This window comes from Necator americanus, chromosome X (assembly GCF_031761385.1).
Source record: "Necator americanus strain Aroian chromosome X, whole genome shotgun sequence".
Lineage (NCBI taxonomy): Eukaryota > Metazoa > Nematoda > Chromadorea > Rhabditida > Ancylostomatidae > Necator > Necator americanus.
The window spans coordinates 11,110,921-11,137,662 of NC_087376.1; the positions used below are offsets into that span (position 1 = coordinate 11,110,921).

Consider the following 26,742-nt stretch of genomic DNA (forward strand, 5'->3'; position numbering starts at 1 on the left):
CAAATGTCAGGACACATGCTTATCATTTTTGTGGCGCCCTAACGGTGTCATCGAACTCCCTCACCTTTTACCGGCCAAATGTTCCTTGATACGCACGTTCAGCATCCTTCCAGTTTCTCCAATATAAATGGCGTTGCACATTAGGCATTCTATTTGGTAAATAACTCCGATGTTCGTGCTATCAGCGGTCTTACCGAATGGACAAACCACGCAACATTCTGACACGCATTGCCTATCGTAGAATCTATCGCGAACTAACTGTCGCTTGATGCTGTCGTTCGGGATGTTCACCAACACAACATCATCTTGCAGCTGTGCTCGCAAAAGAGTCCGGTGTATAGCAGCAGTTAAGGAGTCAGAGACGAAGGGGATGCACCAAGGAATTCTACCTTCACGTAGGATCCTCACTATGTTGTTCGTAGGTCGAGATTGGATGTTAGATTTCAATCTCGAGTGCACGTTTGAACTAGCTATGCTTGTGGCTAGTTTTAGTTCCTCCCGTTCTCTATCCTCTGTGCACATTGCTGTTGCTGTTTTGACCATATTTCGGATAATTGCCTTTTTCATGCCATTAGGATGGGCTGACTTTGCGTTTATCATTATGGTTTTCGAGCTTTCCTTGCGATACCATTTCACACTTGCAATGCCATTGTGCAGTTTTATTTGAGCATTCAAATAAGGCAGCCAACCATCTTTTGGTTGTTCTCGAGTGAGTTTTATGTACTGCGATCGTTCATTCAGAATTCCAAAGCATTCGTCCATTTCGGATTGCGTTGATGTTATAATGAAGCAATCATCGGTATAACAGCAGTTTTTAAATGGTCAGGAAAATATTTCTCTCAAATTAGAGAAATATGGTCAAAACAGCACGGCAATGTGCACAGGGGATAGAGAACGGGAGGAATCACTAAAACTAGCCACAAGCAAAGCTAGTTCAAACGGTTACTCGAGACTGAAATCTAACACCCAATCTCGAACTACGAACAACACAGTGAGGATCCCACGTAATCCCACGTAAAGGTAGAATTCCTTTGTGCATCCTTTTCGTGTGCATTGTGGGCAAATTTGAATCCATCAAGCAATAACTTTTTGGGTTTTCTGTTTTGACAGCATTTATATCGATTCTTTGAAACTAAAAAAAAAGTTTTGCGAAATATGTTGGTATTAATTGGTAGTTCTTTTCGCTTTATTTTCTTGAAGAATCGATTTGTTTGCTTTACACAGAAAATGCGCAATTATTTTCTATTTCTGGCGTTTGCGATTATTCGCTGCAATCGCTTCATATATTTCTATACGTAAACGATCGATTCTCCAACCAGAAGCAGTAGCAGAGGTAGAGTGCTTCGGCGAGGCATGTTTCGCACCTGATTACGATGAGAGACGTCGATGGACTACGTGATAGGCGGGACACAATGCGAGCGCAGCGCAGTGGTGTGCTGATTTTATCAACTGCGACGCAGCGCAATTACCGATTGCCGTCGCCAGTCATTTCTCTTAAGGTTAACTTATCGCGGAAGCTGTGGGTACTTAACGATTCGCACCCTTTTTTCCTTCACGATGCAATGGTTGTTCCCTTTGGGTTCCGGAGAGCAGTCATCCTCGTCTTGCGACTGGCGAAGTCTCGACGGGCATAGTGGATGCTTTTCCCCGCCTCTGCAGCTTCAGCCAGCACTTCTGCTCTTCTCTCTTTAGGGTCTTCCTTTATCGCTTCTCTGCAAAGCCTTGCGAGCTCGGACGTGAGTGCTTGGTTCCCTGCGGCTCGTGCAGCTCCACGGTGACGTATCAGCTCTAGAGTTTCTGGAGACAGACGTTTCTTGGTGGCTTTAGAACCAAGCCTTTCTTGTGTAGTCATAAAGGTGTTCAAACAGACGATGGTGGTCCTCGTCGATGCTCATGACAGTTCTGGCATTTCGCTTTCTGAACATCGCGGCTTTCTCTTCTCTCCGGTAAACGAAAATTTTCCTCGGAGAAGGGGTGGTCCTATCCCGTATAGAAACTTCTACAATAGCGACATCTGCCAGGAAAATCCTCTTAGTGGCGATGATGTGGTCACTTTCAGTACTTTCAGCCACTTTTTCCTCCAGGTGACTCCCACTTCCAGCGTAAAGTTCTCATGGGCGGTCGTCAGATGAACTGCGGAAAGCTTTTCCCCTGTTCATTCTATTGTAGTCCCCGATGTGAAGCTTCTCAGGCCTTCTTTTGGGGGCAACCTTGACTCGAAATCACCAACAACTCCAGGACAGTAGCTTTTTAATTTTAGCTGTTCGTAATTTTTTCGGGTTATCGAATATAGTGTCAACGGGACAAAGGGAAAACTTTCGGCACCATTTGTTTTTTTTTTTTCATTTAATCGAGATGTCAAAACCACAGAGTGATTTGTATGAAGAAGGAGCAGTTGTCGTTTGTCTTCGCACGAAGCTGAAGCTGTTTGCGAGATTTGTATTCTGTACGAAAGGGATCGGGTGGGACATGAAAAACCGATGTAAAAAAAAGAAAGAGGGCTTGAAGAAACATTAAAATACAAAAAAAAAACATCAAAAAGAAGCAAGAAGAGACATGGAGAAACTTCTCAACGATTAGAGGATGTTCTTGGGAACATGGTGGGAAAAACAGCAATAGATAGTATATCATAGATCAATATGTTGCACTTTTTTTTTGTTAAGAAAAAAAAATAAGAAAGCATCTTACCCCAACCCACGACAGTTGGTTGACCGGTGTGTGATCCATTTTTGGTGTCCTAATTCCCACTTTTGAAGCGCGAAGGCAAATGGCGAGCGTTATTTTGTAGCTCTGCTCATTTTCCACATACATCACCGATCTTAACTTCTGCGGCCATTTTGCCTCGAATAAATGCAAGGAAAAAACAAATGGTGTCGAAAATACTGTTTTATCCACTTGATGCTCTATATTAACGATTCTATAAAACAAGAATAGATAAAGCAGTTGAACCAAATTCTTGTAGAGCGAAACATTCTCTACCAAGTGATCACTTTCTTAGCACTTTGTATTTCTATCTGCATTTTTAGGTTTGATAAAAAAAAAGACGCTCCGGACTCATTCCTCATTCTATTAGTAGTTTTGTCCTAATCCTCTGAAGACTAATTAAAGCTGTTCAGGATAGTATGTTCTCTCCTGGAAATAGTTACGGTAATGCTGCGTTAAAGTTGTGTGGTTTCAAGTCTGAAGCAGATAATAATGTTACGTCTACTAAATCCGGTCAAGGTTCTAGATCTTTTTGTCCCATGGTGTTCTATTTTGTCAATGAAGTCGTTGCACTGTTGATGGACCCAACAATGGAAGTGTATATGCTGCTCCAAAATACGTTATAAGGAATGAATAAATATACCTGAGTGCGATGCCATTTTTATACATGCCGTTTTGTTTGTTTTATTTCGTCAATTTACTTATTTCATCACAACCCTTTTCATTCCAAATACGCAGTTGAAATCTTGCCCCTATGACGGTAGACGGTGACTATTATAAAAAATATGTTAAAAATTATTGTTTCTATTCGACGAAGAGCCACATTACTTTTCGTCGTCCTTAACATTTATGCTCATAAAAGTTGACTCAGTTTCTCAGAGTATCGAACTTAAAAGAAGCCAAAACAGAGCAAATGCATCAGAAACAAATAGATTGAATGTTTTGTCAACGTCTACACTTCTTGTCTGTTTGTGTGTCTGTTTTTTTTTCTCGTCCAACTTTTTCTCCAACTGATTCTTAACTAATGCTGTTTCAATTTTGTTCCTCCATAAAATCAAAATATAGGTGTAAAATACTTTAGGCGATGAGTATTCAACTTGTTACTGCTTTGGGTGCCCTTTCTGGATGTGTTCTTTCTCTTTGTGTAGCTGATCCATCAGCTCTAGCTGATGCTACCTCCAGCAGTTGGATCCTTCCTTTTACAGGTGATTAAACACTTTCTTGTTGCCACTCAATTACGGAGTTTATTTCCAGCTGGAGGCTTCATTTACATTGCCACTGTTTCCGTAATTCCTGAACTTCTTGAGAACTCATCGACAGGACAGTCTGTACGAGAAATTTTAGCGCTTTTATTGGGGATATTTATGATGTATCTCATTTCCATGTATGAGTAGTTTTGTTTTGTAAGCCTTTGTTATGGTTCTTATTTGGTATAGCTCACATAGTTGTTTTACTAACTTTCTATTCGAACGCTTGTTTAGTTTCACTACTTTCTTATCCCTAACTTTCGTATCAAAGGGCCTGGTTTTTGAAACATTTAAAGTACTACATGTTTCTTCTTATTTGCACGGTTGATCTATAATAATAAATGTAGTTATATTACAATAGAATGCCAACAGAATTCGGACTAGATATGCTATGATGATTCAATATTTGGTACGACTTATTAGCTACAACCTACTAGGAAATTTATGGTGTGTATCTGGATTTGAGCCTATAAACACCGTGTCTTTGGTTGTCCCCAATTTCATTCGTAATTTTTTAAAGTACAGAATTGACAAAATCACTGAGAAGCAGGAGCATGCATTAGCAAGGATTTTTTTCTACTGCAGTTATAATTTTGATAGAACGAAGTAAATATAGTAATTCATCCGAAAAAAAAAAACCGTACAACCTTGATTATACAGGGTGAAGGGTAATGATCTTCCACATTTTAAAGCGCTATAAAAAGTGTGAAGAATCCACGCAAAGATTTGAATGTATTTCTGAAAAGTACGATTCTGTTAACTGTGGTTTAGAAATTAGGGTGATCGGTTCGTAGCTTTTTGAAAGATGGGACAGCAGTAACTAACTGGTGATCGGTACACTGAGATATTGGAGAAAGTTGTCGTAGTGGCTATCAGTGCAGATTTCTTCATGTCTGAGCCTCTAAACTGGGCTTACTGAATTAGCAAATTAGCGTAATTGCCACAATTGGCCAATTATGTTTTTCTTTCTTTTCTTTTTCTTCGAAATTCGTTGTACTGACTTCCTAAGTCTCTGTCTGTAGATCTAACAGCTAAAAAACGCTTCAAATTTGTTGTGGCTCACTTTTCAAACATCGTTCACGAGGACAGAATCTGACAGGAAGTCGATGATGATCGACGCCTCCTGAACTAATCGGAAAAGTGCTGAAGAACTTCCGGAGACGTCTTCAGCAATGCGTTATTTGGCACTATCACACCATTCTTTATTAATTGTTGGGGAAGAAGACGAGAGAAATTTTGATATTATAGCGGTATAGAAGGACATGATATCATGCTGTAAATAACCGGCTTAGTCTGTCACGTGTACGTATGTGGAAAGAAATTCCAGAGAGGAAATCCCAGAGAGCGGAGAGACGGGTCCTACGAAGTTGGATTGGTGCAATGACGCCAGAAAGCGCTGGAAACTTCACAGTTGGCGCGACGGCTGAAAAACTGGAATCAGCAGAATTATTGGTGCAGCAGTACCGGGTAAAAATTACAAGCGTATTTGCCAAAAAGTGAATGAGTTGTGAGCTATTTCAAATTGCTAATAATCCTTTGTTAATTGTTGGAGAAAAGGACACCATCTACTATGAATAATGATTCCAAATTCTAGCGGTTCCGAAAGAATATAGGTGTGAAATAAAGCTTACAAATTTTCAAAATGGAGTTCTGATCGCTTTAGGACGGAAAGTACTGAGTCCTTCATCAATGCTTTAACATCTTCAAAAAAAAAAAAAAAAAAAAAGAACGTTGTTACGAAAAGGAAATCCAATTCAGCAGCAAAAATTTCCAGAAAGTCACAAATTCAAGCTCTCATTGATCAGTGAAAACGAGTGAAGCGAGAACAACGAGAAGTGTGTGGGGCCGCGTATACGAGTCTGACTGCTATCTGCACGTGGTGGCCCTTCTTTAACTAAACGCAATCAGGAGTTCGAGTGTACGCATTGGGAACGTACAAGCTATATAACCGCACTGTTATATGGCGAAAGATTCGCATACATTGCAAAAAGGTGCAGCACATCGTCAAAGCCCATAACCTGAAAGGTAAAATGCATGAAGGGAGCATAGGAGTTTTGGTACCAACCATTCGTTTCGTCACGCTGAACTGCCGAACACTATCGAGTAAACTCCAACAAGCCGCCCTGTCCAGGCTTCTGCGATATCTCTGTGTGCCTTTTGCTGCACTGGAGGAAATACGCATAAGAAATGGGCCAGTCATCAGCATCGAAAATTACACCACTATATATCATATACTGTGGCGATGCTGATGAGAACAAAGTAGGTGGCTGCGCGATAGCTGTGAGGAACGATTACAATAGCCTGGTGGAGGAATTTAGCTCAACGTCGTCTAGATGAGCCTTTCTACGACTGCGGGATCGCAGAGGACGTAAACTCTGGATCGTAAGTGCCCACGTACCTGCGGAAACCGCTGAGAACAACAGTAAGGACGCTTTCTATGGTGAACTCAATGCGTTGATGTCTAAAATACCAAGCCAGCAGGTGGCCAATGTCGGAATCGACGCAAATGCGAAGATAGGACTTGAACAGCAGACCGATCTGCTACGAAAATGGCATTATCCAGCGTAACGCACGTAGGACAACGGTGACCGTCTAGTCGACTTGTGCGAACAGACGGGCCTCATCATCGCATCCACGTTTAAAAGGAATCATCGACGCCATCAGCTCACGTGACAGGGGTCAACCCTTTAACGCCTAAAGAACAGCGCAAGCGAGAGATGAGGACTATTAAGCTTCAGCTTGACTACGTGCTGACGAGGAACATTTCTCAGTCAGATATCCGAAAATCTAGAGCTGTTTGGGACGTCGCGTTCGACTCTGACCACCGTCCAGTTCTTTTCACCTTCAAGATACGGGTCCACAAGAGAAACCGACGAGTTTCTCTTCAGCCGAAAATCGACATGTCAGGTCTGAAAGATGAAGAATGCAGGACGAAATTCCGCCACCGTATGTCCATTCATATTGGAGTACGGACCAGAAAGAAGCTTAGCGATGCGGACTCCTTCACAAAGTGCATCCAAGGCGCTACAAGGGAAACGCCCCCGGTTCTATTGCCGCGGAACAAGTTTGCATTTGCATCTGCGGAAACGAAATCCACGTTCAATTCTATATGTGTCGCGCGCAGCACTGGTGACTTTAAACAGGAAAAGCGTCTTAAAAGGAAGCTGCGTCGTCAACTGCAACAAGACCACCATAACGAGTGGACGTCAAGAGCGATGGAGCTTGAAAAGGTGTGGTACGACAAGAACCGGTGGAAAGCGTATGCTCTATTAAAACAGTAAAGCGGCAAAATGAAGAGATGTTCTCCTGTTCTTAACACTGTCAATGGAGTAGCTGTCGGTGAAGTAACCCTTCCAATTTGGAGATATCACTTCAAGACCTTGCTGAACCGGCAAACAACATTAGCTCCCGAACTCGAACACGTTCATAAGCCGGCATATGCGGTTAACGAGGAGCCACCGACAGAGTCGGAGGTTCTAGTCTGTATTCAAAGAATGAAAAATGGAAGTGGAGACGGCGTGATTTGCGCAGAAGTGCTAAAATATCTTCCTCCGTCTGGGATTCGTGAGATGACAAAGATCATCCGTTGAATACGGGTAGACGAAAGGATACCTGATCATTGGAAACACGCTATCATAATTCCCCTCCACACGAAGTTATCCAGTAGCGACGAATGGATTGATTCTGTGCAAGCTCTCGCAGAAGATCGAGAAGGATGGGCAGAGCTGTGTTCAAGAACGGCCTCGGTGAAGATGCGAGTAATCGCGTCAGGCGATGACATCAGCCCGCCGATTAAGTCAATTAAGTCAATATATATATATAGATATATCTTGTCGTCTCCTCCACTTTGCTGAACTGTCAAGCACCGTCAGTCCCTGAACTTCCTCCACGCCTAAAGACAAACAAACACCGCGGTCAGTGAAGAGCCAGCGACAAGAGTCAGAGGCTCTAGTCTGTATTTAGAAAAAATGAGGGATGGAAAATCTGGCGGAGACGATGATATTAGCGAACATCTACCTTGTCTATAAACAGTCGTGGGAAAGAATATTCGCTTTATTGGGCAATTCATGTGGAGTTCATCAGATGTACTTATCCAAGACGGAGGAGTCACGTGTGACAAGATACGAAACAACTACGAATGATTTCATTTAATGTGACATTTGCTGAAACTCGAACAGGATAGGTTCAGCTCTGCTCAAGGGTAACACACTTGACGAAGATGTGGTCTATGTTGTGTTAATGTTACGCGTAGAACGTAGCCCCCGGTGAAAGCAAATAATCGACAAAATGGACGACAGATGGGTGCACAACAAAACGCGAATTCTGGATTTTCACGAACAAAAGTCGATGTGATAGGCGTGTAGTGAAGCCGCGGGGGTTAGCAAGCTGTTGGAACTATGAAATATCAAATGCTTGGTCTTTTGTAGGTTTCTCCCTTCGTACTGTCATATTCTTCTGTCAGAAATAAATGAAGCACACATCACAGAACTTAAATAATATCTATTTACACGACCTGATGTGAACCTTTGTTTTCATCGGTGCGATAGTGATTACCATGCCATTTTAGATTAACGCGATTTGAAAAAGAATGTAAGGGTTTCGTTCAATACTTTTAATAGATGTTTAAAATTTCAGTGGTATAAGGGGAACTTCTCCAAAACGGTTTACCGCCTCTTAGTGGTGCGGAGGTGAGCCTGGGCGTCGAACTGCGATGCACAGCAGAGGTTCGCCCTCCGGCAGGGTCTCCCAAGCTGAGAAGGAGTTCGACACATCCGACATTCCGACTTCTCAGAATCGGAAGCTTAACTAAGAGTAAACTACTGCTAAGGTTCACCATCGTCTTGGCAAAATGTCGCAAGGTGGCTCCCCGATCCATATAGGTTGGGCGACGACCTGTGGTGAAAGCTAAGCTCGCCGTGGCATGGCTGCTTAGTTTGGGGAAAAGTCTCTTTGCCACTCCACCATATTCACTGCCTCAGTACCCTGCACACTGGGCCCTGCCGTCTCAGACGTCGGACGGTATGGAGACCGGTGAGAGGCGATCAAATCTCATGTTGCTCAGGACGTCTTTGATTCTGGACCAAGGCGACACACGCACGACTCGCCATGGAGACTGTCTCAGACTGTGAACGTACAACATGAGAACAGTTTTCACAGACGCTGACCTGCATGCCCTTCTCGGAGCTGAAGAGCGTATCAAATTTCACGTGATTGCTCTGCAGGAGACCAAGTGCAGAAGGAGCGACGTACGACAGATGAATGACGGTACATTCGTCATTCGTGAAGAGAAGGTTCCGTCCCGAAATGTAGGCGGTGTTGGCTTTGTTGTGCTGTCCATCTTGTCGATTCTCACGAGATCATGTCACCTCGTCTGGCCATTCTTCGCCTCCGCTCTCTGCGATAAAAACTCATCAGTATCATTAACTTGTACTCACCAACATCAGCAGCTGATGAATCTGAAATGAACGCACTTTACGAAGAGCTGGAGGAAGTGATTCGCAACGAGAAGTCCTTCTACAAATTCTTTGTCGGAGTCTTCGACGCAAAACTAGGAAAGGTTACAGCAGAGGAACATAGGATCGGAGGATTTGGACTAGGGGACCGGGATGAAAATGGTACTCGTCTCGCTGGGCTGTTGTCCGCCTTTCTCATGAAAATTTTCATGAAGAAAGATCATCGTCGGTGGACACGTGAACTGTCCCATGGCGCGACTCGTGCGGGGATAGACCACATACTCACCAACCGGAGGTGGTGTCTACTCGACGTCTTGGTAGTACCATCCTTTTGTAGTGGTTCTGATCACCGTCTCCATCGTGCAAAAATACGACTTAGCCACATGATGAAAAAGAACAACTGTTATCGGCAACGAAGAAGAAAAGAAGTCGTCTACGACGATTGCATACTCGAGGACTCTTTCTCTCAAGGTGACTGGCACATCGAGAAGAACCCAAACGTGGAATACGAGATGCTGCTCAGAGGATTACGAGTCTGTGCTGAGCGTGCCTCGAAGCCGCGCACGACAAACGTGGATCGAATTTCGAAGACCACCAAGTAACGTTAGAATAAGAAGGATTTTGAAGCTTTATCCGAACGCATCGCACATTGAGCAGTTAGTAGCAAACACCAGTTGCAGAAAAGCGTTGCAAGAGGATCTTTTGAAATACAGGCAGAAGAAGATTCTGGAAGCATCACAAAGAAGAACGAGTCTAAAGAAGTGCCACAGGGATCTCCGCGAATATAATATTCCGCTGGCAACCTTGCTGAGCGAAGACGGGACTCGCGCGTCTTCTCGTCGTGAAATAGAAATCATTACGGAGGTTCTACTCGAACCTTTTCCGTTCACCAACTCCTGTGTCAGCCCGATCATCACCACTGGTGAAGCTCCACTACGGATTCTCCCCTCGGAAGTACAAGTCCCTATAAAGAGCATGAAACCTGGCACAGCCTCCAGACCTGATTTTATATAAGCAGACTTTCTTCTGGCTGGTGACCATCCACTTCATGTAATCTTAGCGGAGCACATGACGTCCTACCTCTAGATAGAAAGAATCTCAGACCAGTGGAAGAACCGTTTTTATCCATAAGAAAGGTGACCGAGAGGACCTTCGGAGATACCGTCCGATGTGCTTGCTGAGCGTGCTATACTAAGTATTCACAAAGATCATCCTCACGCACATATCTAGGACGCTGGATGAAGCCCAGCCTCAAGAACAACCTGGATTCCTTCAGGGGTTCAGCTGCGTGGACCACATCCAGACCGTGTCGAGGGTCATGCAGGTTTGCCGGGAATACCGCCTGCCCCTTTTTCTAACCTTCGTCGACTATGAAAAAGCCTTCGAAAGCGTAGAAACGAATGCAATACTGTTAGCGCTGGTCGATCAAGGTGTGAATAAGTCGTATGTGAGGACATTAGCCAATTGATGCGATCGATGCACCGCTATGATACAGCTTTTTCACCGCCCCATTTGAAAGGGGGTACGACAAGGCGATACTATATTGCCGAAGCTGTTCACGGCTGCATTGCAATGGATAATGAAATCACTTTCCTGGGCAGAAAAGGGCATACGTGTTGATAGAAGATTTCTCTCAAACCTTCGTTTCGCGGACGATATCGTTCTCAGGGGAAACAGGGAAGAGAATAGGACTGCGAATAAACAGAGAACACAGTTAATGAAGAACGCCTACTGCGAGAACGGAGGAGTAGAACTTGAAGGCTCCCAAATCGTGGAAACTTCGTCATACGTATACCTCGGATGTTCTATGAACATGGAAAATGACTTGAAGGAAGAACTGAGTAAAAGAATGAGAGCAGCGTGGGCAGCATTCGCACCCGTCAGGGAAACTACGCACCAAGGTGCGGATCTTCCACCCCTTCTGTTCGACTCGACAGTTCTTCCAGCGCTCTGTTACGCAGCGGAGACGTGGGCAGACACCGCTGCCACGTCTAGGAAGCCAATTACTACCCAAAAAGCCCTTGAGAGATGCTTTCTGAAGTTTAACCGGCGTACACAACACCTAGCCGGTCTCCGCAGCTCCGGCTTAAGAGCAATGTTCTGTCTTCGCGACCCAGCGGAATATATATCGAAAGCAAAGCATAGATAAGCCGGTCACATTATGAGAAGAATCGACGATAGATGGACTAAAAGGACGCTAGAGTGGATCCCAAGAGATGCTAAACGCCCTCGTGGGAGACCACCAACGAGATGGGGTTATGTGCTCGCTGTACGGATGGACACGCGTCGGCGCACCATTCCGACGCGGTGGGACCCGACTCACCGTATTTGACCTCGTTGGAGCTCCCGCGCACCATTTCGACGCCGTGACACCCGCGCCACCCCATTTCATAAGTTTGTGATGTTGGCGCACCATTGCGTCGCAGAGGGACCCGTCTCGCCCCGCTCTATGGCTTTCTGGCAACGGCGCACCATCCCGACGCCGTGGGAACAGTCCCACAGCATTTCATAAATTTGTGGCGTCGGCGCACACACACATGCACATAGACACCCACATACACACATGCACACATACATACCTTGATTACCTTGACTCCCGTTGATCTTCGAACTGGTCGAGCGGGCGCCAGTAATTCTTCCATTTGTCCCGATCACGTGCCAGAGTAGCCCAGTGGTTCCTCCTTTTGCGCGGGACACGAAGAGCATCATATTTTTCTTTCAAGGACTTCGTGAAGAAATCTGACCATCGGGTCGGCGGTCTTCCTGTAGTGCGCTTAATATCGCGGGGAATCCAGTCGCTCACGGCTCTGGTCCAACGGTTGTCATTGAAGCGCATCACGTGCCCGGTCCACCTTATTTTACTTTCCTTGGCAAACGCGGCGGCGTCTCTAATCTTCGATCGCTGACGTAGGAGAGAACTTCGAATCCCGTCCCTCAATTGCGTGAAGCGGGATACTCCTAGCATCACTCTCTCAATTGCGCGTTCAATGACGCTCACCGCGTTTTCTTCCTGCTTGCGAAATGCCCAGGTTTCCGAAGCATAGGTCAAAGCAGGAAGTACGGTGGTGTTGAAGAGGTGAGCACGGAGCCGGGTGTTCCTGGTCTTCTTCACTACATCCTCGATGCTCTTGTACGCTCCCCAAGCCGCTCGTCTCCTCCTGCCCAGCTCGGGGGTCAGGTCGTTCATCATGTTTAGTTCCCGACCCAGATAAACGTAGCTGGTGCATTCGGATATGTTCGTTCCGTTGAGCGCGAATGGGGCATCCGAGACCCATCCGTTCCGCATGAACATCGTCTTGTCCAGATTCAGCTGAAGACCGATGCATCCACATGTTTCGTCGGATTCGGTCAGCATTCGTTCCGCTTGGCTGATGCTAGGTGTTATCAGTACGATGTCATCAGTAAGGCGCAAATGGTGTTGCTGCTGACCATCAACCTTCACTCCCATTCCAACTTTCGCATTGCGTTCTCGAGGGTGGCTGTGAATATTTTGGGTGAAATTGTAACACTTTGTCGTACCCCCTCTTCACGTCAATGATATTTTTGTAGAATGGCGAAATTCCGGTAGTAAAATTGCTGTACAACTCTCGAAGTACCTTTATGTACTGAGTAGGGACGCCTTAGTTGTCCAAAGCTTCCATGACCGCTTTCGTCTCAACTGAGTCAAAGGCCTTCTTCAAGTCGATGAAGGTGAGACAGAGCGGCATCTTGTACTCGTGATACCTCGATGAGTTTCGAAACAGTGTGAATATGGTTAGTCGTGCTGAATCCTTTTCGAAACCCTCCTTGCTCCCTTGGCTGTCTTTCATCCAAGACTTTTTCAATCCTATTAAGGATCACTATTGTAAAGAGCTTGTACATGACAAGCAGTAAGCAGATTGGGCAATAGTTGCCGACGTCATGTGGATCTCCCTTTTTATACAACAACACGGTCTTGCTGGTCTTCCATTGTTTAGGAACATTGCATTCCGACAGGTAAGGTGTAAAGAGCCTCACCAGAGTGTTGATGATTACTGGCGGAAGACTCTTCAGGTATTCTGGTCTTATTCTGTCGGGACCGGGTGCCGTACGATTTCTTACCGAAATGATAGCATGTTGTACTTCGGAGTCGTAGATGATTTTCTTCATCCTCCTTCTTGATGCAATGGTTGTTCCCTTCGGGTTCCGGAGAGCAGTCATCCTCGTCTTGCGACTGGCAAAGTCTCGACCGGCATAGCGGATGCTTTTAACTGCTTCTACAGCTTCGGACAGCACTTGTGCTCTTCTCTTCTTAAGGTCTTCCTTTATCGCCTCTCTGCAAAGCATTGCGGGCTTAGGCGTGAGTTTTTGGCTCCCTGCGGCTCGGCCTGCTTCACGCTGGCATATCAGCTCAAGAGTTTCAAGAGACAGGTGTCTCTTGGTATTTTTTAGAACTCTCAGCCTTCTTCGTGCAGTCGTGAAGGTGTTCAACGAGCCGGTCATATACCTCGTCGATGTTGTCCATTGCGGAATTTTCCCAAAAGCCGGCTAACGTAGCGAGGAGATCACAGTTAATGATAGTTCTGGGAGTTCGCTTTGTGAACTTCGCGGCTTTTTCTCCTCTCCGTGCGAAAAAAAACCTTCCCTGAAGAGGGCAATGGTCCGATCCCGTATAAAACTTTGGCACAACGGCGACGTCCGTCAGGCATAACCTTTTATTGACGATGATGTGGTCTACTTAATTACGGTATCCTCCACCGGGTGACTCCCACGTCGAGCGTAGAGAGGAAGGCTTCTGGAATTGCGAGCTCCCATTGATGGTCTTGGTCGTCATGATGAACTCGGAGAGCCTCTCCCCTGTTCATTCCATTGTAGGCCGTGGCTCCCGATGCGAAGTTCCTCAAGCGTTCTCCCTGGGCCATTTTTTGGGTTAAAATAGCCAACTATGACTATTTGACTATTATAGAAGGCATGATCTCAGTAGAATTTCTCCAGGTCCATATAAAAAGCTTCGACTTCTTCTTCGCAGCTTGATGTTGGAGAGTAAACGACGAAGATAGTCAAAACTGGTGTTGGACCACATCCTCTCATCCGCAGAAGTCCGATTCGAGTCGTAAGTTGTTCGAAAGGGTCGATGTTCTTTTTCATGCTTGTGTTGACGAGGACCCCAACTCCATCAATACCTCTGCTGCCGCTTGTTCCTGAGAACAGTTCTTTTCCAGTTTCATATGAGGCGTTGAGAGGGTGGCGTCGTCTCGTCTCGGTCAGTTCGGTGACGTTGTACTTATTCTTCTTGGCTTGCATCATCAGATCTTCGATGGCCGCTTCCGATGCAAGCGTACGTTGTAAGAACAGATAGTCATCATAGTCCTTTAACGCTTTTACGCTTTTAGCTTATATGACTCCTGCAACCCTGTCTTTCCTGCCGCTACCGTACCAAGCTTTCCTCCGGAATCAGCAGACTGTGACATGCGTAAAACTTCAAAAGCCATGAGCAGGTTGCAAGCCTCTAGTCCCATAAGTTGTTGGGAGTTTTTACGGAGTGGACAATCAAGCGACTGGGAGGTGCAAAGGAGGCCAAACCGCATCCCTTTCAACTCCCAGTCGCTTGATTGCAGGCTTTTTGATTGCAGCAAGGGGTCGCTTTCGGTCAGCGATTAGTCCCCTATCCACCACCCGGGGACGCGTCTCGTAGCCTCGCGACTAACCGCCTGTGATCCCTCTAGTGAGGGAGATACGTGGATGCATGTATAGATTTTATAATACAGATCAAATTGAAGTGTGTTATGAGAGGAGACCGAAAAGACGCGCCTTTCTCGTCTTCTGGCGAAGAATTGGCGATTCTACTGCTTGTGATCATCCGTAGAGAGTTGGCCAAGAGCCATGTTTCTCTGGTCTTCGCTACATCGTCGATGCCGTTGTATGCTCTCGAGCTGCTTGTCTCCTACTACTAAGTCATGAAGATATGTATGTCGCTACTTAGAATGATGTCTCCACACAGATGCACATTTCTAAAACATTTGGATAGGTTCGCTCTGTTGTGTTGAGCGTGATAAAAGTTAATCATAATAATCGAATTCATGTGTTTCTCACGAATATTGTTTATTTCAAGTTCAGCCCATCCTTACCACATGTTTCGCCTTCATCAGTCAGCATTCGTTTCATCTGCCTGCCACCAAAATTTTTGGTCGCGAATTGGCTGTATTTGGAGCAGAACCTAAAAGTCCTAACTCCATTGATTTCGCCTGTAAAGACAACCGCCTTCTTCAAACTTGCTGCCTTTTTTGACAAGAGCAGCTCTGTGCTACTTTTTTGTTCCTACCGGGAAGTAAGGAGAGAACCACGCAGTATGATATATTTATAAATTTTTTACTTTGTTGGCGATTAGTATGCAAACTACTTAAACTATATCAGAATGGTTTTGCACATTGTCGAGCTGTAGCATCTGCAATGGAAAGGAAGCACGAACTCTCTTCATGACATTATTTCGAAAAAGACTTGTGAAAACAGTATCTCTCTTTCATTGTATGTATTTAGGCACACTAAAGGAGAGATATTATTTTTCAGTACATTCATGGTATCATAATCTTGATACGTTTTCTCTTTTCTCTAGCCAATCATGCTATATAATAACGCACTTAGTCCGCGTTTGTGTATTTGTCTGTGTGTTACGAAAACAATCCACAAAGAAGAAAATGTTGCATCGGCAGTAACCGAACCAGGACCACTCGCCTTCCTGGCGAGCATTCTTTCACTTAAGCATCGTCGGAAATTAAAGAAACGCATATGAGAAACGTGATGAGACAGGTTACTTTTACTCATATGTTAAGAGGGAATATAAAACTTTATGAGTAATATGTTCGTCATCAATTTTACAAGGCAGTAAAAGTGATTAGCCCTTTGATTATAGGATAGGCTGGAAGCAGTAGAATTGATTAGCCCTTAGATCATCCAGACAACTTAGAAGTTTTTGTTTCGAGCTCTCACAAATCACAGACCTATAAAATTCTTATTCGAAACATTTTTTTCTGAGGTTTTCAAAGGCGGCACACCTTTATGATCTATTATCTATTCTTCTCTAGCCAACACCTTTTATGACGACGTTTTTCCGCAAGTTCCACTGATGGGACATATTTACAGATAACAAATACGTTTCTAACTATCGTTTGAGAGAAAACATGCTATGGTGTTCAAGAGTTTAATAAGAAATATAACATAAAAAAGTAACTCGACAAAATAAAACCAAATTTTAGTATCTGCAGAAAAGGTTCTTTTGCATCCAAAGTAAGTGGCTTATGTTTGTCACTTCGTTCGGTGTGTGTTCGTGTCCTTTTTTGTTAAGAATTACAAGATTTCCAATGCTCCACTTTGTTCACGATGTTGTGAAAAAACTACGTGAATCAAAATTACAACAAACTTTCTTCTTCTTTTTCTGGTCATGTTTAAGGTAAGATCCTCAACAAAATCAAAATTTTGTCCCGAAGTAATGAGGTCGGTGTGGAACGGGTCCCACAACGTCAAACGAGTGTGTTGGCGTCAGAAGACAGTGAGGCAAGTTTCACAACGTTGGAGTGGTGCGCCAGCGTCGGAAGGCAGAAGGATAGGACGAGACGAATCCCAAGACCTCAGATTGTGCGTCCACGCTGGAAAATACTAAGATGGGTGGCACGGATTCTTCAGTATCAGATGAATGCGCCAATGTCAGAGAGTAGAAAGATGTGATGGCATGGGTTCCTCTCCATCTTTCTGCTTCCTAGTGCTTAGATTGCTGCGTCTGCACCAGAAAACAGTAAGATTGGGTGGCACGTGACAAACATCGACAGCCAGACATGTAGGCGCCAGGAGGCAGTGGGACGTATCCCGCGGCGTATTGTAGATGCCGCTAGGAGAAAGTAGAGTGGTGGGGTAATACAGGTTCCAGCGTGCTGGCGCTAAAATGCAGTGAGACGGGTAACACGAACATATACATAGTGCGCCAAAGCCAGAAAACAGGAGAATGAAGTAAGACGGGTTGCCCGTCTATGTGATGAATCAACGAATTTTACTCCTTTGTATGTCCACTTCTCTATAAGTTACACTTATCATAGTTACCGGATGATGCCTCCAGAAATCATATACACGCACGCAGACATCCGCTTCAGTAGGAACTAGCTGTTACATGATATAATGTAAGATATTGTTTGTCATTATGATTTTGACTTTCACGTTTTTTTAGGACCATCACGCCATCCTATGCTAACTATTGGGAAAGAAAGCGAGAAAAGCTTTGATCATTTCAATATAGAAGGAAGGAATATCATGCTATATGATAGCGGGCTTAGTCTGTCACGTGTGTGTATGTATGTGTGTAAACCGAGATTACAGTGATGGGAGGCGCCGTGTCCCTCTCACCACCTCACCAAGAAAGTGATAAATGCGGGTGAGACGGGTCCGACGAAGAACTGTTGCGCCGACACCAGAAAACGCTCTAAGCTGCACAGTTAGCGCGTAAACAGAAGAATTGAAAACAGCGTAATTATTGGTGCAGTAGTGAAAGATAAGAAGGGTAAAGTCACTGGCGTATCAATCACTTGGGACGCGCCGAAGTGTTCTACTTCAGTTCGTAAGCGTTGAGATTTTGGAACTCGTGTTGGCCTATACAATCACTTGCGGGGGCCAGCCGATGATAACGTCAGTGCTTTCATCCTCCCAGACAAGTCTGGTACCAATTTATCGACCCCGGAGGGATGAAAGGCTTAGGTTGCACTAGGACGGATTCGAACCATTGACAGTTTGGCTACAACGGACTCTAACCGACTGCCCCACACCCGCCCCGGTGCAATACTACAGAGGAATAATTCTGTTTTTCTAATTCTGTCAACAAAAAAATGAATGATACGTTGTAAGCCGTTTCATAGCCGCGACCATTGCATGTGTCATGCTTATTTATTCCTTCACATGTCTATTCTCCTGCACGTTTGCCTCAGACTGCAGACACTCGTCCTTCTGAAATTAGAAACAAACATGCTAACAACTGTTTAAGTAGCTAACAAATTACGCGATCTGACGTAGAACTTTAACTTTGTCACTATGATGATAACTTTGTCACTATGATGATGGCAGACATTCAGACTGGTAGAATCATAATCACACAAGCCATATCTGAGAGAACTGATGCACACAAAGCTACAAAAAAAACGGCAAAACGGTGAATTCACTAGTCCGACCATAAAATATGGCGTGTGAGAATACGGCACCATTAGTTGAGAAAACCTAAAAGATCCGTATCCAACTTCTTCTCTTACTTGCTTTCTGTTTCACCTGAGATGTTATATCTCTATCAGAACGTGAACCTTGAACATAGTTTTCCGCATCAAATGTCAAGAAAACCACGCACGTGCACACGTAAATACACACAGAAGATATTTCGTGGTTCTTGCTATCAGATTATCTCAATTTGCTTAATTCATGTTTAATTTACTCTCGCCAATTTTCGAATTCGTATGGATATCTAATCATGCGAAATTCGAATTGAAATCGAAGAATCGAATTTCAAAAGAACTGAATAGGTGATCTCTCCTAGACAATTAAACCGCGTAAAAGATATATAATTCATAGTGAAGAAATTACATTGATCCATACACTGAGTCCTCCAAGGTGTAAAGGCACACGAAGTTCTTTTGTGGTCAAGGTTGGGTGTGTTCTAGCCACCCTATCTATTTACTTGATTTCCTTAATACTGAAGCGTGTGTTGAACTAAATTTATGCCGATATGTTCCGCGAGGAGACTGAGAGCGATTCGCTGTACTTTCAAACTTAGGTGGGAGTATCCGTTTGTTCTTGGCCCTAACTTGTTTAAGAGCGAATTTACGTATTCAAAACTGATTATATCGTCTATTGCAACAAGTACTTGGACGAGTGTAGCACAGTCGGTGAGAGGGCCGGTTGCGACCGCATGGGTGATATTTCGTAACCGCACCGGAACCAACCAAGCCCTCCATCCTTTCGGAGTCAGTAGACATCTCTGTGTAGATAAAGACAGTGATTTGATACATCGACCTTTCCTCGCCAGTCATTGTATAAACTGCGTGCGTCTTTATCAACCTTCAAACGAATCTGAATGGAAGTCGAACGACGCATTCCAAAGAAATTGATGAACACCGTATAATTTATGCTTTTTTGGTGCATGGTTATGAAATCTCCGCCAAATTTTCCCTTGCTGTATTCGTTATACAAATACTGGACTAACGAAAAATCGGAACTAAAACCTTCCTTTTTCCAGAATTTCTTGCAAGCCCAGTTAGAAAAATCCCACATTAGAATAAAGAAGAAAGTTCTCAGAGCTTAACCTCGAATGCCATATAAGTGAGCGCCTGCCAGGGCAAAGCAGCCATAGCTTCAACTCACCAAAGTCATCGGCGGGTCATCGTCTTGTTGGCATTGAACATCTAATCCGGAGGAATACGGTTCTAAGATCAATGTCACTGCCTCGGACAACAAGATTCTCTGCAATGTCTTGAAAGCGAAGCACAATGCCGCTGCTCTATGCCCCTTTATGCGAATCGACGACGACATTTGGGTACCCCCAAGAAACAATCAGCTACTTTCACTATCTTGGCTAACGTAAAACTGTGTCGAAATGAGTATATCACAAGTTTCATGATTCGCACAAACCGTCATGGATCAGCGTTTGTGGATGGCTGCTTCTCCTCCCACACCTGAACACCTCACCAAGAATTTCGTATGTCAACCAGATGCAACATCGCCATTGTCTTCCCTACAGCGAACCAACTCGAGAAGAATGCAGAAATGACTTACAAGCGGATTTGAGTTTGTTGTTGGCGGCATTCTCAGGGAATTCCCTACCTCAAATTTTTCTCGGTACGGTCCACAGTTAACGCGAAAGTGTCCACTACTCAATTCCATAGCGGACGTTATTCGCCAGAAACGCCTAAAGGGCTACAATGCCCATTTATTCACAACACGTTACCACTTTGCGAAGCTTATCCGCTAGAAGACTTTACTTGGATTGCCAGTGGTACCTCATGCTGCCTGTTCATCTGATTTTTGCTTTGAAGCATTAGCTTCACGAACAGAAACTCAACGACTACTCGGAACTCGAAATTGAGATCGCCGCCTCTTCGATTCGCAGCTGCCACAGCTCTTGGTCTCTCAGTTCTAGGAAATCGAAAAGCTACTGGATCTGATGGACACATGTTGGAAACTATATCAGTGTTTTAGATGTGATAAAACATAAAGTGCTGAGAATGACCATGCGCTTCATAGACTGTGTCGTAGTCCCACGAAGTGAATAGCGTTGTTAGGGGGAAGTTTTGGCTGACACCTAAACATGTCTGTAGAGTCGTAATACACTTATTTACATTCCGAGAAATGCAAAATAGCAATCGCTTTTTTCCTAAGAAGACTATGTTCAGTCTCTGGTGCACCACACAACTGCGCTACTTCTCCGCCTCTTTCTATACCTGTTGGAATCTTATCCGTTAAATGATGGAGAACAGTTTTTGGATGAAGATATCGAGATGTAGAATACAATCTGCGAGAACCTCTTTAGACTCATCAACGATTGTTCACCTGAAGAAAAACTAATACTATTTCAAAACGGAATAATACAAACCATTTGTGAGCTCATCGCTGAAACAGGAAGTGTTTGCTCAAGCCACAGGTTAGTCACATTTTCCACAGAAGAACATAGCTCGTAAAATGCAATGGTTTGTAGAACAGATACCGGGGGACGAAAGCGTCGACAAGAAGGGCGAAATTCAAACACCGCCATTGTGCACCGTGGTATTGGCTATGGTTATGGATCGACGAGATCTCACTGGGACATTGAACGAACGTGTGTTCAACTACAGAATTATAATTAAACTGTGGTTATCAGAAATATGCAGGTTGAACAACGTCTGGCAAGAGAACAACATCTTATATGGCTCCTGAATGCTTTGAATGCTTTTCTGCACTGTTCTTCACCCAACATTACGTCGAAGCGCGATCCTAGCGATTATGCCCACGTGTCGTTTGCCGTTGTATACAACATAGGAGAATCAGCTATCATTGCCCTGTTGGAGTACCACCTCAAAAAGCGTATTCGACGTGAGTGAACACATGGATCTTTATCAGGTAATCTTTGCACAAATTGGTAACTGTAGTTGACACCTATCAGATAATTCCATGTCTTTTTCTGTTGGGAGTGTTCTTGACCTATACTCGGAGGTAGCGTTTGGGATCAACGTGGGACTTTCGGGAACAACAGCGAAACATGGTGCTAGAAAATGTCTTCCTTCGATCCTAATCCTTACGCTCAACTGTGCTGCTTCTAGCGTTGCCACTTACGCAACTGCACCATGCTTCTGTCGTTTTGACCCTACTTTGGTCTGCACGTATCACTGCGAATCCATGAATCAGCGGCAAGATGAGCACAACAGGTACCAGTTCACCCGACAAGCCAACTCCTATACCATAAAATTGGAGGAATAGAACATCATGAAGTTGGTTTTATTACTCCTACGGGTGTTAGCGTTTCCTTTGCTAGTTGTTTTATCAGTGCTGCATTCTATTAGTCTATCCATTATCTCATATTCTTGCATTGTTGTGGGTGCATAGCGTTGTCCCGTATGATGAATTGAGACCATAAATGCTCCTTATGTCTCTGATTCTCGTATTCTGCGTCCCGAACCTCACCTGCTACTTGAGAAAACCTATCATCTAAAGTTTTCCCTAACACTGTCTTCAATAAATTATTTCCTTTTTACGTGAAATATTTTGCGAAATTTCCCGAAAGTTGGTTCCTGCGTCGTAGAGATTTCTTTAAAATCTTGATTTCTTAAGAACCTGACTTGACCTTTTCCACCACCATTCGTGCTGCTCCCTTAGTACAATTCATTGATGCTGGTTATGTTAGTGGGTGCAGAGAATTTGTGACGGAATTTACTAGCGAAAGGTAACAAAGCTTTGTTATAGCCCACGAATTATATTTTTTGGTCTAACCACTACTTTGTTCCTCAGTTCTGAGAAACAGTGGAAAAATTCGATTTATCTCTAACCTATTTATTTGTAACTTGAATTTCCCAGCATTTAACAACATAGAACGTTTCGGAGATTGCATTTTGCAGAATACAAATGCTGTTTACGCTTCTGAGCAATAAATTTTTATCCTTGTAACATCATCAGTTATGACCACCGAAAGGAAGTCGCTTTGTTTGTGTCTTCGCCTTTTATGTAGCGATTGTGTAGTCTCTTTTGTAGAAGGTGATTCACTGGAATTCTTCATCAGTGCTAGGACCTTTTGTCCGAATAACAATAGACTAGTGGCAGACATTAGCACGAATACGCAAACTAACTAAGGTAAGTTTACATGCTGAATCTTGTATAGTGCGCCACCAACGATAACAATAATAGTAACAACGCATCACAGAACAACGAAGTACGGTACAGGTTCGGCTGCTATTGCCGAACACTTCTGACGTAAATTAGGCGGACAATAATAATAGAGGAAACAATAACAATGAAATAACAATAAGGAGTCAATGATATAAAAGAAGAGTATAAAGGATAAAGGATAAGGATAATGTTTCTGGCGTTGATCAATCCGCTTGGGATGCGCCCCCACATCCACTTCAATTCAGAATCGTTTGAGGTTCACGGACGTGTAACTGGCCTATACAAGGACTTGCGAGTGTCAAGTCAGTGTTTTTATCCTCCCAGACAAGTCTGGTACCAATTTATCCACCCCGGAGGGATGAAAGGCTTGGTGAGCACTACGGCGGATTCGAACCTCCGATCGATTGTGCAGGAAGCGGAAGTTCTAAACGCTACACTACACCCGCCTCGAAAGAAGAGTTTATGTCACGTATATCTCACGGCAATGCTGTTGCTTATATTCGTAGATGATTGATCCTTGCGTTTATTGTACCGACAGGAGAGTTGTTGCATGTTGCTTATTGTGGCGGCGGGAAGGCGAAATGAGGGAACAGTAATAGAAGAATAGTCAAATAGCAGTCAAAGAATAAATTGAAGAGGACGGAGGACGACTAGTTGAATATAAGATTTTTTCAGAATTTTTTTTTTGAAGGCGGGAATATAGGAACGGGCTCGGAAGCGAAATGTGGAGTAGACCACATTTTGCGCTCTTGATTGCACAGTCTTCTCTTGCATGTTGTGGTTTCAAGCAGCGCTCGCAGAGTAGCAAGCGAGCAGCCTGCAAGGCTCTCGAAACAGGGTCGGGAAAGCGATTACAGCGGTTAGTAGTGTGGTTCCCGAGATTTTCTGCAGTTGAGTAGAAAGTACAGAGAAATTTAGGCTTGGAGCGTTCTAGCAGCTCGACGCTTGCATTCTGAAAAGAATGCAAATGGCCTGCCAGCTCCAGGTGAGAGTTCTCAAACACACGGGCCAGGGCTCTCAGCGCTGTTGCAATAGGAGCGAGTGTGTCAGAGATGTGATGTGATCTCTGCTTGGATGCTGTTGAAGTCGTTCATCGGAATAGAAATGATGCGTCGGTCAACGTCAGCTTTTATGCGTGGAGGATTAGCTCCACCCCCGCCGCAAGTGTTCGATGTGTGTAGAGACCGATTCGATGTAAGATATGAGTATTATGAATTTCTATGCATATTATGTATTTGTATTACATTTATTATGTATTTGATCAGGCTCAATTGACGGTGTGAGGGTTGATTCGGCATATGTTCGCCCCTTCACTGATCACATTAAAAATTGTGTTCAAAATGTGTCACGATATTTTGAGAGCTGTTTGGACTATAATCCACAGCACCTTGAATGCTAACATTATAATTGTAGGACCACAAAGATACTCATATTAGCCACTTTCGATGGCGGTGCAAGATGTTGATATCTATCACGTGTCATCCACTGGTATACCACATCGATTTCTGCGTAAAGATCTTCATAGTGGCATACCTTAGGCCAAACGTAGTAAGGTAGCCGTATAAGCAGCTTGCAGTCAAGCCTCTCCATCAGTATAGATGGTGTTGGACGTAAAGTGCGTTCATTTCAGATTCATCAGCTGCTGATGTTGGTGAGTACAAGTTAATGATACTGATGAGTCTTTATCGCAGAGAGCGGAGGCGAAGAATGGCCAGACGAGGTGACATGATCTCGTGAGAATCGACAAGATGGACGGCAGATGGGTGCACAACAAAGCCAACACCGCCTACATTTCGGGACGGAACCTTCTCTTCACGAATGACGAATGTACCGTCATTCATCTGTCGTACGTCGCTCCTTCTGCACTTGGTCTCCTGCAGAGCAATCACGTGAAATTTGATACGCTCTGCAGCTCCGAGAAGGGCATGCAGGTCAGCGTCTGTGAAAACTGTTCTCATGTTGTACGTTCACAGTCTGAGACAGTCTCCATGGCGAGTCGTGCGTGTGTCGCCTTGGTCCAGAATCAAAGACGTCCTGAGCAACATGAGATTTGATCGCCTCTCACCGGTCTCCATGCCGTCTGACGTTTGAGGAGGCAGGGCCCGGTGTGCAGGGTACTGGGGCAGTGAATATGCTAGAGTGGCAAAAAGACGTTTCCCCAAACTAAGCAGCCCTGCTACGGCGAGCTTAGCTTTCACCGCAGGTCGTCGCCCCCACCTATATGGATCGGGGAGCCACCTTGCGACATTTTGCCAAGACGATGGTGAACCTTAGCAGTAGTTTACTCTTAGTTAAGCTTCCGATTCTGAGAAGTCGGAATGTCGGATGTGTCGAACTCCTTCTCAGCTTGGGAGACCCTGCCGGAGGGCGAACCTCTGCTGTGCATCGCAGTTCGACGCCCAGGCTCACCTCCACACCACTAAGAGGCGGTAAACCGTTTTGGAGAAGTTCCCCTTATACCACTGAAATTTTAAACATCTATTAAAAGTATTGAACGAAACCCTTACATTCTTTTTCAAATCGCGTTAATCTAAAATGGCATGGTAATCACTATCGCATCGATGAAAACAAAGGTTCACATCAGGTCGTGTAAATAGATATTATTTAAGTTCTGTGATGTGTGCTTCATTTATTTCTGACAGAAGAATATGACAGCACGAAGGGAGAAACCTACAAAAGACCAAGCATTTGATATTTCATAGTTCCAACAGCTTGCTAACCCCCGCGGCTTCACTACACGCCTATCACATCGACTTTTGTTCGTGAAAATCCAGAATTCGCGTTTTGTTGTGCACCCATCTGTCGTCCATTTTGTCGATTATTTGCTTTCACCGGGGGCTACGTTCTACGCGTAACATTAACACAACATAGACCACATCTTCGTCAAGTGTGTTACCCTTGAGCAGAGCTGAACCTATCCTGTTCGAGTTTCAGCAAATGTCACATTAAATGAAATCATTCGTAGTTGTTTCGTATCTTGTCACACGTGACTCCTCCGTCTTGGATAAGTACATCTGATGAACTCCACATGAATTGCCCAATAAAGCGAATATTCTTTCCCACGACTGTTTATAGACAAGGTAGATGTTCGCTAATATCATCGTCTCCGCCAGATTTTCCATCCCTCATTTTTTCTAAATACAGACTAGAGCCTCTGACTCTTGTCGTTGGCTCTTCACTGACCGCGGTGTTTGTTTGTCTTTAGGCGTGGAGGAAGTTCAGGGACTGACGGTGCTTGACAGTTCAGCAAAGTGGAGGAGACGACAAGATATATCTATATATATATATTGACTTAATTGACTTAATCGGCGGGCTGATGTCATCGCCTGACGCGATTACTCGCATCTTCACCGAGGCCGTTCTTGAACACAGCTCTGCCCATCCTTCTCGATCTTCTGCGAGAGCTTGCACAGAATCAATCCATTCGTCGCTACTCCTGAACTGCCTATCCACGCCGAGTGTCCTCAGGTCCTCTTTCACCACCTCAGTCCTTCCGAACTTCCGTTTTCGGCCAGGTGGCTTTTTCCAACTCGAACCCGAACATCGCTGCAGTTGGCGACGGGCCCACCTCGGTTCCAACTGCTGCCTCCACAGCGCCGTTTCGAGCGCGTACGCAAATGCACATCAACTACACTCGTGTTTCATGTCGTATTAACCCGACTATACTTTAGCCACTTTCGATGGCGGTGCAAGATGCTGATATCTTGCACGTGTCATCCGCGGGTATACCACATCAATTTCTGCGTAAAGGTCTTCATCGTGGCACATCCTAGGCTAAAAGTAGCCAAGTAGTCGTCCAAGCAGCTTTCGTTCCGTGCAATCAAACCTCTCCATCACCGTAGATGGTGCTGCCCAAGTCTCCGATCTGTACTTCATGATGGGGCAAATTGCGGATAGGTAGACTCGCAGCTTGACTTCGTTGGTGATGGCGTCCACAGACATTTCGTTAAGGAGTTCAATGCAGAAGGGGCCTCAGCGCATCTTTGCTGTACACCTTTCTCGTA

General features: G+C 44.5%; 12 protein-coding genes across 13 annotated transcripts; 6 read left to right on the top strand and 6 right to left on the bottom strand.

Moving 5' to 3' along the window:
• Window positions 1-60: 60 nt before the first annotated feature.
• Window positions 61-762, bottom strand: RB195_022308 (uncharacterized protein; the record flags this gene model as incomplete). The annotated part of the gene is made up of 1 exon (XM_064209390.1): window positions 61-762. One exon carries the CDS (start codon window positions 760-762, stop codon window positions 61-63), a length of 702 nt encoding a protein of 233 aa, XP_064065271.1.
• Window positions 763-1,552: 790 nt separating this feature from the next.
• RB195_022309 (uncharacterized protein) lies at window positions 1,553-1,852 on the bottom strand (the record flags this gene model as incomplete). The annotated part of the gene is made up of 1 exon (XM_064209391.1): window positions 1,553-1,852. The coding sequence occupies one exon, from the start codon at window positions 1,850-1,852 to the stop codon at window positions 1,553-1,555; it is 300 nt and encodes a 99-aa protein (XP_064065272.1).
• Window positions 1,853-3,195: 1,343 nt separating this feature from the next.
• On the top strand, window positions 3,196-6,518 carry RB195_022310 (uncharacterized protein; the record flags this gene model as incomplete). 2 transcript variants are annotated; one of them, XM_013436169.2, is made up of 3 exons in its annotated part: window positions 3,196-3,222; window positions 3,785-3,908; window positions 3,958-4,097. In XM_013436169.2, 3 exons carry the CDS (start codon window positions 3,196-3,198, stop codon window positions 4,095-4,097), a joined length of 291 nt encoding a protein of 96 aa, XP_013291623.2. The 2 variants fall into 2 exon arrangements, with proteins under 2 accessions (XP_013291623.2, XP_064065273.1); XM_064209392.1 differs by lacking the exon at window positions 3,196-3,222 and adding an exon at window positions 6,314-6,518 and having other exon boundaries at window positions 3,788-3,908; window positions 3,958-4,027.
• A 149-nt stretch (window positions 6,519-6,667) lies between these two features.
• Window positions 6,668-7,231, top strand: RB195_022311 (uncharacterized protein; the record flags this gene model as incomplete). Its single annotated transcript, XM_064209393.1, has 1 exon — window positions 6,668-7,231. One exon carries the CDS (start codon window positions 6,668-6,670, stop codon window positions 7,229-7,231), a length of 564 nt encoding a protein of 187 aa, XP_064065274.1.
• Window positions 7,232-7,240: 9 nt separating this feature from the next.
• RB195_022312 (uncharacterized protein) lies at window positions 7,241-7,540 on the top strand (the record flags this gene model as incomplete). The annotated part of the gene is made up of 1 exon (XM_064209394.1): window positions 7,241-7,540. The coding sequence occupies one exon, from the start codon at window positions 7,241-7,243 to the stop codon at window positions 7,538-7,540; it is 300 nt and encodes a 99-aa protein (XP_064065275.1).
• Window positions 7,541-9,411: 1,871 nt separating this feature from the next.
• On the top strand, window positions 9,412-10,005 carry RB195_022313 (uncharacterized protein; the record flags this gene model as incomplete). The annotated part of the gene is made up of 1 exon (XM_064209395.1): window positions 9,412-10,005. The coding sequence occupies one exon, from the start codon at window positions 9,412-9,414 to the stop codon at window positions 10,003-10,005; it is 594 nt and encodes a 197-aa protein (XP_064065276.1).
• A 977-nt stretch (window positions 10,006-10,982) lies between these two features.
• RB195_022314 (uncharacterized protein) lies at window positions 10,983-11,552 on the top strand (the record flags this gene model as incomplete). Its single annotated transcript, XM_064209396.1, has 1 exon — window positions 10,983-11,552. One exon carries the CDS (start codon window positions 10,983-10,985, stop codon window positions 11,550-11,552), a length of 570 nt encoding a protein of 189 aa, XP_064065277.1.
• A 435-nt stretch (window positions 11,553-11,987) lies between these two features.
• RB195_022315 (uncharacterized protein) lies at window positions 11,988-12,851 on the bottom strand (the record flags this gene model as incomplete). The annotated part of the gene is made up of 1 exon (XM_064209397.1): window positions 11,988-12,851. One exon carries the CDS (start codon window positions 12,849-12,851, stop codon window positions 11,988-11,990), a length of 864 nt encoding a protein of 287 aa, XP_064065278.1.
• Window positions 12,852-13,066: 215 nt separating this feature from the next.
• RB195_022316 (uncharacterized protein) lies at window positions 13,067-13,864 on the bottom strand (the record flags this gene model as incomplete). The annotated part of the gene is made up of 1 exon (XM_064209398.1): window positions 13,067-13,864. The coding sequence occupies one exon, from the start codon at window positions 13,862-13,864 to the stop codon at window positions 13,067-13,069; it is 798 nt and encodes a 265-aa protein (XP_064065279.1).
• Window positions 13,865-14,338: 474 nt separating this feature from the next.
• On the bottom strand, window positions 14,339-14,880 carry RB195_022317 (uncharacterized protein; the record flags this gene model as incomplete). Its single annotated transcript, XM_064209399.1, has 2 exons — window positions 14,339-14,731; window positions 14,794-14,880. 2 exons carry the CDS (start codon window positions 14,878-14,880, stop codon window positions 14,339-14,341), a joined length of 480 nt encoding a protein of 159 aa, XP_064065280.1.
• Window positions 14,881-21,061: 6,181 nt separating this feature from the next.
• On the top strand, window positions 21,062-24,475 carry RB195_022318 (uncharacterized protein; the record flags this gene model as incomplete). The annotated part of the gene is made up of 3 exons (XM_064209400.1): window positions 21,062-21,199; window positions 21,250-21,451; window positions 24,369-24,475. The coding sequence occupies 3 exons, from the start codon at window positions 21,062-21,064 to the stop codon at window positions 24,473-24,475; spliced, it is 447 nt and encodes a 148-aa protein (XP_064065281.1).
• On the bottom strand, window positions 24,421-26,680 carry RB195_022319 (uncharacterized protein; the record flags this gene model as incomplete). Its single annotated transcript, XM_064209401.1, has 5 exons — window positions 24,421-24,677; window positions 24,804-24,955; window positions 26,070-26,284; window positions 26,405-26,507; window positions 26,565-26,680. The coding sequence occupies 5 exons, from the start codon at window positions 26,678-26,680 to the stop codon at window positions 24,421-24,423; spliced, it is 843 nt and encodes a 280-aa protein (XP_064065282.1).
• Window positions 26,681-26,742: the final 62 nt, after the last annotated feature.